The sequence below is a fragment of the Trachurus trachurus genome (assembly GCF_905171665.1).
Source record: "Trachurus trachurus genome assembly, chromosome: 16".
NCBI classification, from domain to species: domain Eukaryota; kingdom Metazoa; phylum Chordata; class Actinopteri; order Carangiformes; family Carangidae; genus Trachurus; species Trachurus trachurus.
Genome location: NC_139902.1, coordinates 349531 through 364979, shown reverse-complemented (window position 1 = coordinate 364979; position 15449 = coordinate 349531). Strand labels below are relative to the sequence as shown.

The 15449-nt window shown below is 40.7% G+C and overlaps 2 protein-coding genes across 2 annotated transcripts in view; one reads left to right on the top strand and one right to left on the bottom strand.

Moving 5' to 3' along the window:
- The window catches only part of taf2 (TAF2 RNA polymerase II, TATA box binding protein (TBP)-associated factor), a 31632-nt gene extending 18205 nt beyond the window's left edge, over positions 1–13427 (bottom strand). Inside the window, exons 1-10 of the mRNA XM_083988842.1 lie at positions 12929–13427; positions 12650–12704; positions 11095–11255; positions 10723–10841; positions 10078–10219; positions 8503–8734; positions 6302–6486; positions 5278–5391; positions 267–366; positions 68–153 (exon numbers count right to left, since the gene is read on the bottom strand). Coding sequence (XP_083844968.1) covers positions 68–153; positions 267–366; positions 5278–5391; positions 6302–6486; positions 8503–8734; positions 10078–10219; positions 10723–10841; positions 11095–11255; positions 12650–12704; positions 12929–12978 — 1244 coding nt within the window. The 5' untranslated portion in view covers positions 12979–13427. The remainder of the gene's footprint in view (positions 1–67; positions 154–266; positions 367–5277; positions 5392–6301; positions 6487–8502; positions 8735–10077; positions 10220–10722; positions 10842–11094; positions 11256–12649; positions 12705–12928) is intronic.
- A 203-nt stretch (positions 13428–13630) lies between these two features.
- LOC310998795 (uncharacterized protein) lies at positions 13631–14885 on the top strand (the record flags this gene model as incomplete). The annotated part of the gene is made up of 2 exons (XM_083988995.1): positions 13631–14506; positions 14613–14885. Exons 1-2 carry the CDS (start codon positions 14189–14191, stop codon positions 14883–14885), a joined length of 591 nt encoding a protein of 196 aa, XP_083845121.1. The 5' UTR covers positions 13631–14188.
- Positions 14886–15449: the final 564 nt, after the last annotated feature.

Below are 15449 nucleotides of genomic sequence, written 5' to 3'. Positions count from 1 at the left end.
ATCATTACCAACACTTCCAACATGAAATCCTTGCATGGGGATTCAAACTGAAATTTCGATGTATTACTTGTCTTTCTCTTTGCCTCCACTGAAGGTTGGGTGCAGCAGAACTCCTCCCATCTTCAACTCGTAGTCCACAATCTTATCTAGCTCCTGTTTAACAGCACAACAATATTTTTTCAAATTTTGTGAAAGCATGGTAAGAAATAATAAGATATCTGTGAGATTGGTGTGCATGATGTCAGGATAACCAGAGCAAGTGTTACCTCTTTTATCCAGTGCCGATATTCATTGACTCCAAAGGTTTTCTTCAGGTAGAGGCCGTAGATGTAACCTGAGATTCCCTTCAGCACCCACTCATCGGCCCTTCAGAAGCAACAGCATAGTCATGTCATTGCAGTGTCAGCTTACAAAACACTACATCATATCAATCAACTCTTTGTCGGTGAGTTACATGTTTATGGTAAATATAAAGGAATGATTCATTTTCCATTCCTTTTGCCCACATTGTGTGGGTTCTTTCAAAGTGGAAACCCTTGAGGAGTAATTGTAGGCCACACTCAAATTGCTCCATCACTTTGTAATAGTGAATTTCACCCTTGGGGTATTTCTTGGAAGGAACCTGGCATGTAATCTCCATTCTCATAAATTTACAAAACAGAATTTATTAGCTCGTGAAAAACAGAGACAACATGCTGATTCAACCTTGGTGGTCTGAGCTGGAACCAGCCTCACTTAATGTAAAAATGATGATTTCATGTGTGTATACACCATAATCAGCATTATGGAGAGTATTTTCCTTTCTTTGAAGATTTGATCCACGCTACACGCTAATACACCACCTATAGATCATATGATTCCCACCAATGAAGAACTGTACAGCTCTGAATTGTATAAGCCTGAAAAGAAGTCCTTTGTTAAAGACCAACTACGCAACTGCGGCCTCTTTTCCTCTGTGTTACTAACCCTCCTCCTGGCCATGTGCATTTGTTTACAATGAAACGTTATACATCATATACGATATCATGACCTGCATATTTGTGTAGTTTAATCTGTCACAAACAAGATTTTACAGGTTATTGGGCGCATTTGTGTGGCGGTGCCACAGAGAGGAGAGCTGGGACACCGGAGCGGACCAGGGTCCGTCCTCTTCCTGGTCCGTCCAATTTGGACGAACCAGGAAGAGAAGCTTCCGCTACAAACAAGCTTGAAATATAGAAAAAACGTATTTAATTTTTTTCGGAACAATTTCGCATTTCAGGGCTTCAATACAAGACGGACATTACATACGAGCAGCATGGAGGTATTTGGATGTTTTTTGGTGTGTCTTTTTGTTACAAAGAAAAGTGGTATCCATTTGCAACCGTTATATGGACATGCACTGCTACACGAGACCCCCTGTAACTCAGAGAAGCCACGGAGGACTCTGAAACTTCTCCCAGCCCTTAGTCCACATGAGGGGGAGTAGATAATGAGTGAAATTTGAATTTTGGGTGAACTATCCCTTTAACGAAATAATCAATCAAGAAACCCTGAAACTTTAATGTTTATCTGCAAAACTAACAAACTAAAATACTCGACAATATGCCTTCACTTTTATATTTGGCAATTTGTTTTAAACAAAACCTGTGTGTATATAAAAACTACCTCACCAGCTGTCTGACTCTTAGTGAACAACTTTAAATGTTAAACTCACTGTATTAAAAGGATAGTCCAGCTTTTTTGAAGTGGGGTTGTATAAGGAACAATGGCCATTAAGTATACTATCTGCAGTAGAAAGGTCTCTGCTCTCCCCCACTGAGAAACACCGGCACATCGCGCTGCACCGAGACCAAGGCAGTAAACGGCTGTCAGTGAGGGACCATTCATTATAGGCAGAGTGATACAGCGTGTCGCAGAGCCTGCCTGTGTGGAGGAATATTGAGTGATCTGGTTAGTTCCTGATAAATAAACTTCTTTTTTCCGACCAGCTGATGTGTCGTAAATGCGTTTTACTTTACATCGTACTGTTGAACTGGTGTATTATTTTGAGACGGACTTCTCGTAGGCGGCGAAAATACGCTGATAAATTGTCCCTCATTGACAACAGTGTATTGTCTCTGTCTCAGTGCAGCGGGATGCTTCGTTGTTTCTCAGTGGAGGGGGGCAGAGACCTTTCTACTGCAGATAGTGTACTTAATGGTCATTTGTAGCTCATACAACCCCACTTCAAAACAGCTGAACTATCCCTTTAAAGCAACACTATGTCATTTCTGAAAACAGAGATAGCTCAAACATCGGACTGTGTTGTAGAATTTTACAACTCCCCAACTGATTCTCATTCCCCTAGTCAGAGTTACAAGTGGATTTTGTTCAATATCAAGCTCAAGCCCGGTCTCTCCGCCCCCCGCCTCCAGAGCTCCAGCGACACACAAAACTCTGACCAGGCTCGTGTTCCATCACCTTCGTGTCTTATTTTTCTTCGCCCCCATCGACAAAACCCTCTTTGCTTTCCTCCAACACCGGCTCCGTCAACAAACTCACATACTGTGCTTCCCCAGGGATGCTCGTAAAGCGGGTCGCACTATTCTCCTTCACAGCAGATGAGGAGGAGGGGGTGTATTCATCCTATTAAGCGTTTTTCTAGCACTTGAATGAGTTTAGAAACATTGCATTTATTTATTATTATTTTCTGCTGTATGATACAAACACACATTTTTATAGTTCTTCTTTGAGGATAGTTGTTCACCTGTCTGCAGAGAATACATTTTATAAATGGTCAGATGCTATTGACTACATAACACTTTTTCTGACCTCTCCGAATCTCTCTCCCACAATCCAAAAAAACTAAAGTGAACACTGAATCTTATAAAAACTCAAGTATTATTGCAAACAAAAACCTGCTTTAAAAACTAATTAAAAGTAAAAGGTCAAAACAAGAGGTCAAAATAAAAACAAATACTTGTTTAAAACCCCAAACTAATCAATGAATAATAATAAAAATAAAAAATATAACCCCTTTTTTTTATCCAGAACTAAACTTCTTCCTGTTTTTAGTGACTTCGATCCGACCGCTTCACTTTGCACTTTTATGTAAATGTTATATATTGTATGTCTGTCTGTCTGTAACTAATTGTCTGAAACATGTCTCTCTTGGGAATGAGACCCTGTGTCTCAGTGATATAAATAAAGGTTACATAAATAAATTAGTAAACTTCACTATTTGTCAACAACAGTTTCTATTTCTCTTTTAGGCTACTGGGTCTGTTTTCAATTACAGGCCCCGCTCTGATTAATTGCTAACAGGCCACACTATGCTTTGCAAAAAATCAAAGGGATCAGTCTGACTTTTCCTGAGGTCTTTTCTTACACACCAGCCAGCTCAAAACATAAGCAGACCAAGGTCCCACATCTGATGTGTGTTTAGAGGTCAGAGAGGATAAAAGAGGAGAGAGCTAGGGAAAAGAGGAGGATAAGAGGTGGTAGGGGAAGGACACGCAAGAATTTTCTATCAACAGTACAAAGGCACTGTAGTGTTAAATCCTTACTGATGGGCCTCTAACACGAGCAAGCAGCTCTGATTTATTGTCTCACTCTCCCACACACACCAACTAAGTTGCCAGATAGAAACACAGTGACCCATCATACTGGCCGACGCAGTCTTTCAGACCAGTGCTGGACCATCTTGTGATTCCTGGAACAGAAAAGACTACTTTCTGGAGAAAATCTCTCATCACTAGGATTATGTGAAAAGGTCAAAATGATACCACACATCTCAAAAAGACCCGAACACCACGGAGAGAACAGCTGACGGCCTACCCTCTGGTGAAAACGGTTTGTACACATCCAAACATTAATGACAGCACTTTTCCATTACATGCAACCCTGGCCTCTGAAGCCTACTGTGGTCTGTCACTGCCTGAAATCAAAGTAGCTCTTCCCATGATATTAGAGTGATCCCAACAACCTACATCATAAATCAGGTCTGATCACATCTAAAGTATTTATTTATGTTCTGAATCACCACCTCAAAGTTGGGCTCCTGTCAAGGAGAGGGAGGAGACATGATGAATGGTGGACATGGGCTTAACAGCTCCAGGTCACATGACAACTGAAATAAAGATGCATTAATAATACAGACCAGAAGATGGGAATTAGGGGCGCTCTATTGCTCTCCCCATAGAGCGCAGCCATGTAGGCAATGCCCTAATTGCAGCGGCCCAGGTTAGAATCCCATTTATGGCCCTTTGCAGTATGTCATCCCTGTCTTTCTCTTCCCTGATTTCCTGTCTCTCTTTTTTTTTTTTAAGTATATTTTTTGGCTTTTCATGCCTTTATTAGATAGGACAGTTGAGAGTATGACGGGAAATGGGAGGCAGAGAGGGGGGGAATGACACGCAGGATAGGGCCGCCCGACGCGGGACTCGAACCGGGGCCCCTGCAGCGAGGACTATAGCCTCTACACACGGGGCGGGTGCTCTACCAACTGAGCTGAAAACCGCCACGTCTCTTTTTTATAATATCTACACTACAGCACTGTGCAAAAGTTTAAGGCACTTCAGATGTTTAGATTTTTATCCATTATGCAACATCACCCAAGAGGCCTCTGATTGGTCCCAAATTTATTCTGCAGCATGACAATGACCCAAACATTACAGCCAGTGTCAAAAATAAATATGTTAACTCACAAGAAGAACAGTGAGTCCATCGTTTAATCCAAAACAATGTCCTATGGTAGCCTATTATTCATTATTTTCGGTGCGCAAATGTTCTCCTGCGTTGAATGTTCATGTTCATTGTTTATTCCTGCCCATTTATTTTATAATTTATGTTGGAAATGCCCCCCGGTTATTGGTCAGAAAGAAAATCCACATGTGCATCCCTATTTTGAAGGATTTAAACATTGTCTCCATTTCTTTGAATGTGGGAAAATATTATTTGAATGTGGGAAAATAGCAGAAAAAAGAAAACTAACTTGTTTCCAGCTTTCAGTAGTACACATGTCAAAGGAAATAAGTGCCAAAAAACATGCAGAAAAATAAACTGAAGCAACAGTATGAATGATTCAGCATTCACACTGATAAGACACTTCTCTGTTGTCCTGACCTGCTTCAGGTTTATTATCACTTAGCAAGTCAATAATCTCTAGCTATGTGCATCGTTGTTCTAGGAGCTGATTTTAATTTTTAATAAACTTTTGTACAGCACATAGACCTAATTGTTTCCAAGGGGGCTAGTTTGAGGTATAGTAATGCTGATCTGCAAATCAACAATGACAATCACTAGCTGGAGGCTCACCATGACATCCTGGAGATGAAACAGCCAAAAAACTGCTGAGCCAGGGCCTGAGCCAGACAGCGGCGAGTCTGAGGGGTCTGGTCAATGATCATGGCACTGTGGAGCAGGTTGGTGCTGGAAGACAGAGGCAACAGTGAATGTAGTAAACACTCATCTACAGTCATCTCCATCACTGGTGAACATCCAGGGTGTGGAAATTGAGATGGTGGTGACATCTTATAAGTAGTGTGTGTGTGTTCACCTAACAATGGACTGGACTGGACTGGACTAACTAAGACGGATCAGAGCAGACTATCTGCTCAGGAGGCTGAGGAGGGATACCCTGGCTTGACTGGAGATCCTTCAGTGATACTAATATATAATATTAACATAATCTGTACAGAATTATTCACTTTGTATCTTTAACTGGATAGTACATTCTTTTACACACATACGACACGTATATACAATTACAGAAAGTATCGGTACAGATTTAACCATTCCTGTACTGTCATACGCTACTGCTGGAATGTATAGATTTTGTTTTTCTTCTCATACTACATTTTTCTTACAAATATTGCCTTTGTATCTTTAATGCTTTACATTTTTTATCTGTGCTTTATATTTGTTCACTGCTGCTGCAACACCGTAACTTTCCCTGAGGGAACTGAGGGAAGAATAAAAAACACACTTTAAGAGGTAACACTTTATAATAAGTACACACTATTAAGCATTAGTTAAGCTTTAAATACTGAATTCATCATTTATAACACACAAATATTCATTAGTATGTAGTTTATTATTTTACCCATCATTGATAAGCACTAACTGTATTTCTAAACTACATACTAATGAGTATTCATGAAGAATTCAGTATTTATTAATGCTTAACCAATGCTTAATAGTGTGTACTTATATTACTATATAAAGTGTTACAGGATACTGGATAATCTTATCTTACAACCTGAAACCACAACAATCTACTGTAAAATTCATAACCTGAAAGGACGATAGAGCGAGGGAACAAAGACTCATTTATAATTACCTGAAGATGCTCATGGATGCATAGGAGGACACTTGCACATATGCCTCATCCACAAACACAGTCTTGAAGCAGGCATAAGGGTAACGGCATGTCAGGATCTCTTCATAGAACTCAAAGATCTCATGCAGGTACGACATTGAGTGTTTGAGAAGTGGCAGTAGCTGCGGCAAGCAGAAATGGGTCACCTGAGAGGGAATGAGACCAACTCACATTAGTAATTATGACAACTTGATTATATTCAGGGTTTTCCCACCATTGTAAGACATTTCAGGCACTGCCTAAGTGATTTTTATAAAACATGCAGCTGGTCTCGTAGTGACTCAGTCTGGACGTTAACACAACGTGTTCTATGACTAACGGTGGCAATATTATTTTATATTATCAGATTATTTTTGCAGATGTATTTTTACTGACATGTATATAGGACAGGGGTGGGCAATTATTTTTTCCAGAGGGCCACACTGACTCCGATAAAGTGAGTGAAGGGCCACACGATTTGAAATCAAATTGAAACATCAAATATTTATTGCTGAATTATATATAATTATATATTAGCCTATATAACTACATATATTTGGTGGAAATGATTGCATTACAATAGGCTGACAGCCCACAATCCATGTAATCACATTTTCAATTTATATCCATCACAGATCACTGAAGAAACATGCTGTATTATAATATAAATATGGACTCAAGGCAGATTGTTTTATCAAAACTTACTGACCATAAATGACTGCACCAATTAATAATGTTCACAGACACCTGAATATTATAATTAAGCACTCGGATCCTTTTCACTTCTGATTCAGTGAGACTGTTCTATTTGTATGTAGATAACCTTTTATTTATGAAGAAACACAATACTCATTTGCTCCTGCCTAACAGCACCAACATGAAAAAAAAAGACTGATTTGATTACAAGCGTAGCCATTGGTGGATGGAGGCTTCAGACGCACGTGGCTACAATCAGTCATATGGTCGATCACGTCAGAAAACCCAGCCATCTCATAAAATACTCTTTTAATCACAGTTTGATCAACCTTAGTGTTTGGGAAATAATAATTAGGTGCCGTGATGGGGCTTTGTTCTGTCAGCAGTTATGATTCGGCTGACGGAGGGTTGTGAAACACCGGCCCGGTCCCGCGGTCTAGGCTACCGCTGACAGGTCGCGGTGATCAGAAACTCCGCTGTGGAGAAAACCTGCACCAGAGCGGCTCCTCTCTCTCCTCCGTCGCAGCTCTGGTGTCAGACAGAGAAAGAGACTGAGCAGCCGTTCATCACTGTCTTCTACCTGGAGGAGGTTACTTTCTGTCTGCGATGTGCAGGGGGTCTGGCCCGCGGGCCGTAAAATGCCCATGATAGCCTATAGGACTTCAATTTTCATTTCATTTTTCTCATTTTGGCAGTATACAATTTAAAAAAAAAGCTGTGACACATGTCATAAATGTCACAAATGAACAAAATTAATAAATTCCACCTGAACAGTTGTTCCACCTAAGCTAAAAAAAAAAAAGAATTCCACCTAAACATGACAACATTTCTTAACACTGTGTATTGCCTGTAAATAGTAAACTGTATGTAGAGTGTAGTGAAAAGCAACAACTGCTAGAAACAAATTCCTTGTGTGATAATTGGCCATTACATGTTTTTTTTTTTAAGTACCTATATTTTATATGTATTTTTTGCCTTTATTGGATAGTATAGCATAGGCAGGAAACAGGGAGGCAGAGAGAAGGGGAATGACATGCAGCAAAGGGCCGCCTGATTAATGTTGACACATGTCATTTATCTGAGGTAATTACATTTCTGTGATTACATGACTGTTGTGTTGTCTTGTACATTCTCTCATAAGTAAAGAAACTTATGAGAGAAGAAACATTAACATCAATCTTAACATCAATACTGCCACCTTGTGTTTAAGCACATCTAGTGGTCATTAATAGTATATAAATAATCAATCAAAAATAATCAATATATACGTATATATACACATAAGTGTGTGTTGCTTAGTTAGAATATATCAGTGCATCTCTGTTGGTGTTGTTCTGTTGCGTTTTTTAACCTGCACAGTCATTGGAGTGTATGCACACATAATTACTGCAATGATGTGACAAATAAACTCTCTTGAATATAATAGTGAAACAAAGAGTTTTGTTTTTCAGTATCTCAAACTGCACGCAGCAACATCATGAACCCACCTCATGCATGTAGGGGTCTACAAGGATTTCAAAGGGCCCCACGGCCAGGGAGATGTTCGGTGCTGCAGTGGGAATGGGGAGGACATAGTGAAAAGTCTTCTTCCTCATATCATGAGTGTAGATGGTTTCCACCAGGTCTCCACAGGACACTGCCACCATGGAAGCATCCACAGTGAACTCCAGCTTCCACGTGCACAGCTCTGAGTAAGAATCCACGCAGGGGAACCAGAATCTGCAGAAAAAGTCAACCTTATTAGCTTTAAACACAAAAACACAAACAAACACAATCACTAACTATTTAGTGGTTTTATCAACTGCCCTTTTTTGCACTGACTGTAGCTTGATGAGGGAAAACTTCTATATCAAGTATTTTAACAAAAGGCTGCAAGTTAATAAATCTGAAAACTTTCTGAATATACAAAACTGGAATTTAGAAAACAGCTCATGCTTTACTTTGATGTTCATAGGTTTCCATCTGTGAGTCCCAGGGAATCACAGCTGGTGCTTTTAATGGGTCCCTGACAAATTCAATAGTTCTCAATTACCTGTTTACAGAGGATGTAAATGGTAAATGGACTTTCACTAGGACCACTCAAAGTGCTTTACACTGTCAGACGCATTCACCCATTCACACAGCGCTTTTTGTAGCAAAACATCGCGCATCTTACCATTCGCATACATTCACACACCCATGATACACACATCGGGGGCAGGTGTGGTTTAGTATCTTGCCCAAGGACACTTCAACATGCAGACTGGAGAAGCCAGTCTAAACCACTGACCACCAAAAAACCTATCTTGAAGTCTTCAGGGAGTGCTAGTAAATGGACCCACACACCTGGTGATATAAGGCTCAACTCTTTGCTGGAATCCATTACTTCAAATAAGAACTATGCAGGATTTTTAGCTTTACTATGCTACATTTACAGACTTGTGGGGCGTTGTTTAGCTCAGTGGGTAGAGCAGGCACCCCGTATGCAGAGGCTATAGCTGTAGGCTTTGGCTGCAGCCAGCCCTGGATCGAATCCCAACTGAGGCGGCCCTTTGCTGCCGTGTTTCTGTAGCACTTTGAGATTACTTTATGAAAAGTGCTTTACAAATAACATTTATTATTATTATTATTATTGTCATCCCCTCTCTCTGCCCCCCGTTTCCTGTCTCTCTCTCTCGACTATACTATATCCATTAAAGGCAAAAAAGCCCAAAAATATACTTTAAAAAATAAAATAAATTATCCATTACACGTCCATTACATTCAAGCCATTACTAAATGAGATAATAAGCTAATCTGTCACAGTATTTTTCTGTTTTATTCGCCCCTTCACTCGTATAGACTGAAAGTGAACAGGAATATTCACCACTCTTATTCGTATCAGCTCCGGCAGATGTTTATCCTTCTCCTGCCAGTGCCTGCATTTGTGTATGTGTGTGTGAACCCGGCCTATACTGCCAAACACGACATGGAAGCACCGGTAGTGTTTTTGTAATATCGCATTGAAGCTCAGCTACTAAAACAAGGTATTTTACTTGACTCAACTATGAAACACCACACATATAGATACTTTTGTTTGATACCTGGTTGAGTTCTGGTATCCAAAGGAAAACACATGAGCTCCTCTCTCCGCCATGCTTCCCTCCACGTCAGGAACAACAAAGTGGAGACCCCCTTTAGGCTGATCCAGGGAAAATTCTATGTACACCTTTAAGACCTTCAAATCTAGAGACACAAAACACAGAAACATGAGTGTGTTAGCCACAACTTTTATGTCACTTCTAGATGATTATAAATCTCATGTGACCACATCCACACATGTTTTAAGGGATTTAAAATTTAGACTTTGTTATTCTTACAACAATTTAGTTGACAAACATGTTTGTGATTTATATTCAAAATAAAGACATAAGGAAGTGTACTGTCATTATACTATGATCTCCAACTAAATATAAACTTTTTACTCTAATAAGGCAAAAAGCCACAAGACTAAAAGCAACCCAACACAAGACAAAAACTAGATAAAACAACAGCTACAAGATAAAGCAATAAAAATAGATCAGTAAATAAATAAATACTGCAAAATTTAAAAACTTGAGATATTAGATATTGCACAAGAGCAGGGTTGTAGTGCACCATCCTCTAAACTTGACTATCAACAATGAAATAACATAAAATAACTGTGAGCCTCTTGAGTTGTTTGTGGGCTTTAAAACATTTTAAATTACCATCTCCTTGTTTCCAGAGTTCAGAGGGAACTTTGATAACCAGCTCCCCGTGACCTGCATCAGGATCCACAGCACTGACTGCTGCTGTATAGGCACTAGAGAAATAGTTGAGGTTCCTCCTACAAAGATGCACAAAACATTTACACAAAAGTAGTTACCACCATGTAGTTCTTAAAGTGGGCAAAAAACATCAAGTGAAGAAAAAATAATATAGCCCAATATACCAATATACAATATACAAAACAATATAACAAAACAATGTTTGCCTTCCCTCACACCTGCCACAACGAAATTTCTCACATTTATCATATTTCAAGTTTTCTAACAGCTAATCGGCTAGGTGCATGGGCGAAATCACACGAATATACTCACTGCTTGGACTCATTATGGCAAACCTCCAGTGTGGGGTCATTGTAAATGAATGCAGCTTCAAGCTCATTGACTCGAACCCTGTAGATCCGGCATTGTTTACTGTTGAGCTTGATCCTGTTCAGATTGACCACTGTGGGGAAAATGGTCAGCTCAACATAGCCCTAAGGGACACAAAAGCTGGGGTGATTTTCATTGCCTTGATTAGATCTCAGGGAGAAACAAGTGGTTTTAACTACACATGTCCTTGTAAATTATGTTTAACATGATTCTCTAACACAGTAAGTTGCTTAAAGCGATAGTTCAACATTTTGGTAAATTCGCCTATTGCCATAATCCCTATTGTCGTGCATGTTGTTTTGAGATCCACGGGGCAGAGACGTGGGCTGCTCAGCTAACATGTTATGATCCCATCCATTAAAACTCATCAAATACACAGTCCAACAACTCCAAAACACTCTTGCGGACAAATTTTGACCTGCTCATTCACCATGAAGCAAAATACTCAGAACTACTTGCATTTGTGAACTCTGTCTCGTGATGTTACATTACTATTTTGGAGTTGTTGCACTGTGTATTTGATGAGTTCTGAGGGACAGGGGACTATGTACCATTACCTCAATTGTGTTAGCCAAGCAGCTCACGTCTCTGCCCCACGGATCTCAAAACAACATGCACCGAGAATTCAAGGTAATTAAAGCAGAAGTAAGTGGAATGTTTGTGTTGATATAAGTCTTAAATAGTTCTATCTTCCGACAGCAATCACTTACATAGAGTGTTTGGACTGAAACACGGGTCTCTCAGTCACTCTGCTCTGCTCTGAGCCGAGGAGAAAACATTTATCGTATCCTACAGTTTTTATCCAATGAGGAGAGAGAACGGCATGCAGGGCTGTGTGTGCAGCCAAGGGACGCCGTGAATGTGGTGACGTAGGGACGAGGACTGTTATGGTGCGTTCAAGGCAGCCCGTAACTCGTGTTTTTCCGACCTGTGAAGTCGTACCAGTTTGATCCGGTACGAGTTCACGGGTCAGAAGTTACGAGTGGCCGTTATAGTGACTTTCACAGGTAAAACAGGTCGGAAAAACACGAGTGGGTTGCCTGGAACGCTACAAAGTCGTAAGTTGTGACTTGAAGCTGTAATTTACGGTTTCAAAAGCCTGCCTGGAACGCAGCATTAGCCAAAACGACCGGATCGCTTACTTCTGCTTTAATAGATGGAAAATAAAAAAGAAACCCCTACTTCAATCAATCGATGCTCAGTCACTATCTTGGGTAATCTTTTTATGACTGCTTTTGTTCATTTATTGATGTTTGTCTATGTAATCATGATATTACTATACCACCTAATTTTGTATTTGATTTTGTGTGTTGGTTCATAACTATGAACATAGAAAGAAGAAAGTGCTGCAGGTCAGACAGCTTAAATAAACAGAACATTTTTACAGTAAAATATTCAAAATACTATATACAATGTACAATATGTGGTCGATTAGTCAAAAACTGCTGGGCAGATTTCCACAGCTGTTTTATACTGTGTGATAAACTGTTGTACTCACAATGACAGACTTTCTCTGGAAGTTGATGTTGTTGATGCACACCGCCTGGTGGGTCGTAAAAACAAGAAGAGAAAAAGGACGTAACTACCCAGGGATAAACTGAACAATGAACTCAACACGCTCAAACGTATCCTGTCAAACTGTCTGTGTAACGTTACTTCCTGTGTTGGCTATGACGGTATAGATTTGCTTCGTGAACCAGACGTGACTGCAAAACTAACCATTTCATTCATTTCTAAAGAAGAAAATAATATATTTAAAAAAACAAATGGAACTTATAATTTAAAGGGGCGCGGGCTCTCAAATCCTTTGTCCTTCTTCCTGTTCATCTTCGTTTGTTGTTGTGTCTTGACTGAAGTTTCACCATGCCACTGCTCCGTCACGGTTCATTCACAACCCTACTAAGTTAAGTTACCAGCTTTCATTCAACAAGCTCAGACATTCACTAGACAGCAGGGGTCCGTTGTGTGTCCTCCAATGTACAACAGCAGCAACAAAAACGTCCTGTGTAATAACAACGGTTGGAGTGAGATGCAGCACTCGCGTCTCTGTAGTAACTCCCTCAGCGTCGGTGTTTCCCCCCGAAGACGGCTGCACGGTGTTTTTGCTGCAGCCACAATGACCGTGTGTGCTCACACTGACAGTCGGTGGGTACTACGGAAGAGAACAGACCCACATAGTGACTTGCAGCGATCCCCGCGTTTCGGAACATTCAAATACACCCGGTTTGTCCGTCTGCTCCTAGTGTAGTGGATGCAGCTCGACTGTGTTCAGCCATTTTGTTTGTAACCTTTAACCTCCCGCGTAAAAACGTCAACAAGCATAATGTTTCATTCAGGAAGAGAATTGCCTAAAAAAAAAACAATATGCGTATCATAAATAATATACGTCTATTTATAGGTTAAACACAAATTAATGTAATTTACTTTAGTTTCTTACAAGACTAGAGGACGCATCTTTTCTACGTCAGAGCGGGGGGCGGGGACTAACCTAACGGAGTCGCGGTTGACGTGTGGCGGCAGCGCTGCTGAAACACGGAGGGATAAGTGATTATGGATTAAAGGCGAAACCAGAGCCGGTAAAATCCCGGCAGTATTCAGAAGAATTTGTGATGAAGTGATTTACGTCCACGAGTTGCAACCCACTCGAGGCATCGTGTTTTTTTTTTCCTGTGGGGAGAAGTTAGCAGACAGTGGCATGAAGTTGGCTCATCTCCAGCCTAGAGCGATCCGCTCCAGCCGCATATCAACACACAGCATCCTGACCTGATCCTGACTGCTTCGTGAGGAAACAGGTTGTTGCTGCATGAGATTTTAAACGACAGCTCAAAGCGATCAACGTCGCGGCTAAGCGGACCCTACGCCGTAGCCTCCAATAAAATCCTGACTACACGTCGCGTCAACGCGTTGTGACGCGAACGGCAAGGACTGTGATTGGTCCGATCAGAACGTCATTTCCGCCAGCTGCTTTTCCGGTCAACAGTACAACAACACCGCCATTTTTAAAGTTTTTGTGGAGCGGTACGAGCGGCGGTACGAAATGGACCAAGCTGAAGAGAGAATCATCGAGGAGGTCAGAAAATACGACCATCTCTACAACTCGTCCTCGGAGCACTATAAGGACTGCCAAATGGCAAATAACTCTTGGAAGGAAATATCCCAAAACACGGGGCTGGAGGTCGCCGTATGCATGAAGAGGTGGAAGAACCTCCGCGACAAATATGTTCGGCTCCGGAAGAAAATGGCTAAAAGAAGCGGCGACCCAGACGGCCAAAAGGTGCCGGCTTTTTATCACGTTTTGTCATGGCTGGCACCACACGTAAAGCACCGCGAAACGGAGTCAAGTCACGAGGCACAGGTATGTGTGTACGTGTGCTTATGTGCAACAAACAACATGTAATATTGACTACTGGTTGTAATCAAACACATATCTAATCAAGCATCCACTCCTGCATTAAAAACAGACGGCTTCTGCCCCAGTTGTGTCCCCCGTGTCTCGGCCCAAAAGGAAGAGGGATCAGCAGGATGACTCGAGAGGGTCTGAGGACTGGTTTGTGAAGCAGATGGTAAACCTGGAGGAACGTAGGATGGAGCTACAGCAGAAGGCACTGCAGGGGACTGATGAGTGCTCCAGGTTCGGGCAAACGGTCGCCGACTTGCTACGCAGAGTGCCAGAGGACCGGAGACCGGACGTCATGTTTAAAGTCTACGCACTGATTCATGAGAGTAGACAGTAGTCGAAATAAAATAAAAATTGGACTTTTTCTTGTAAATAGTTTTGTTTGTTTTGTGTGGTTTGTGTGCACTTTGCTGTGACTTTTTATATTGTACTTATATTTATAATTTTACTTTACATTATATACATTACAATGTATATTAAAGAATAAAGCACAAGTTTGTTTTCAAAGAGTTGTTTTGATGTTTATTTTCAACAACATAGACTGTTTACACACCATGAACCATTCATAACCATTGTGCACATCACTGGAAGAAGTTCCACTTTCACAGCTGTGTTGTCATTTGCATGGTGTATGTGGCAGCAGTAGGTAGAGCTGGTGAGTCTATTTTTGATTTGCTTTTATTTAATTCCAACGTCCCACAGTGTATTTCACTAACAAAACCTTAAGGAAACATGAAGATATTCTCTCTGCTCTTGGCAGGTAACATGACTCATCCCCTCTTTGTTTCAAGTCTTGTTCTTGTGTACTGTTTTTAACAAAAAATGTAAAATAAAATTAAAAAACAGCAAAACAACCAGACTTCACTTCATTATTCGTCACTTCCATTTTTCTCTCAGCTTT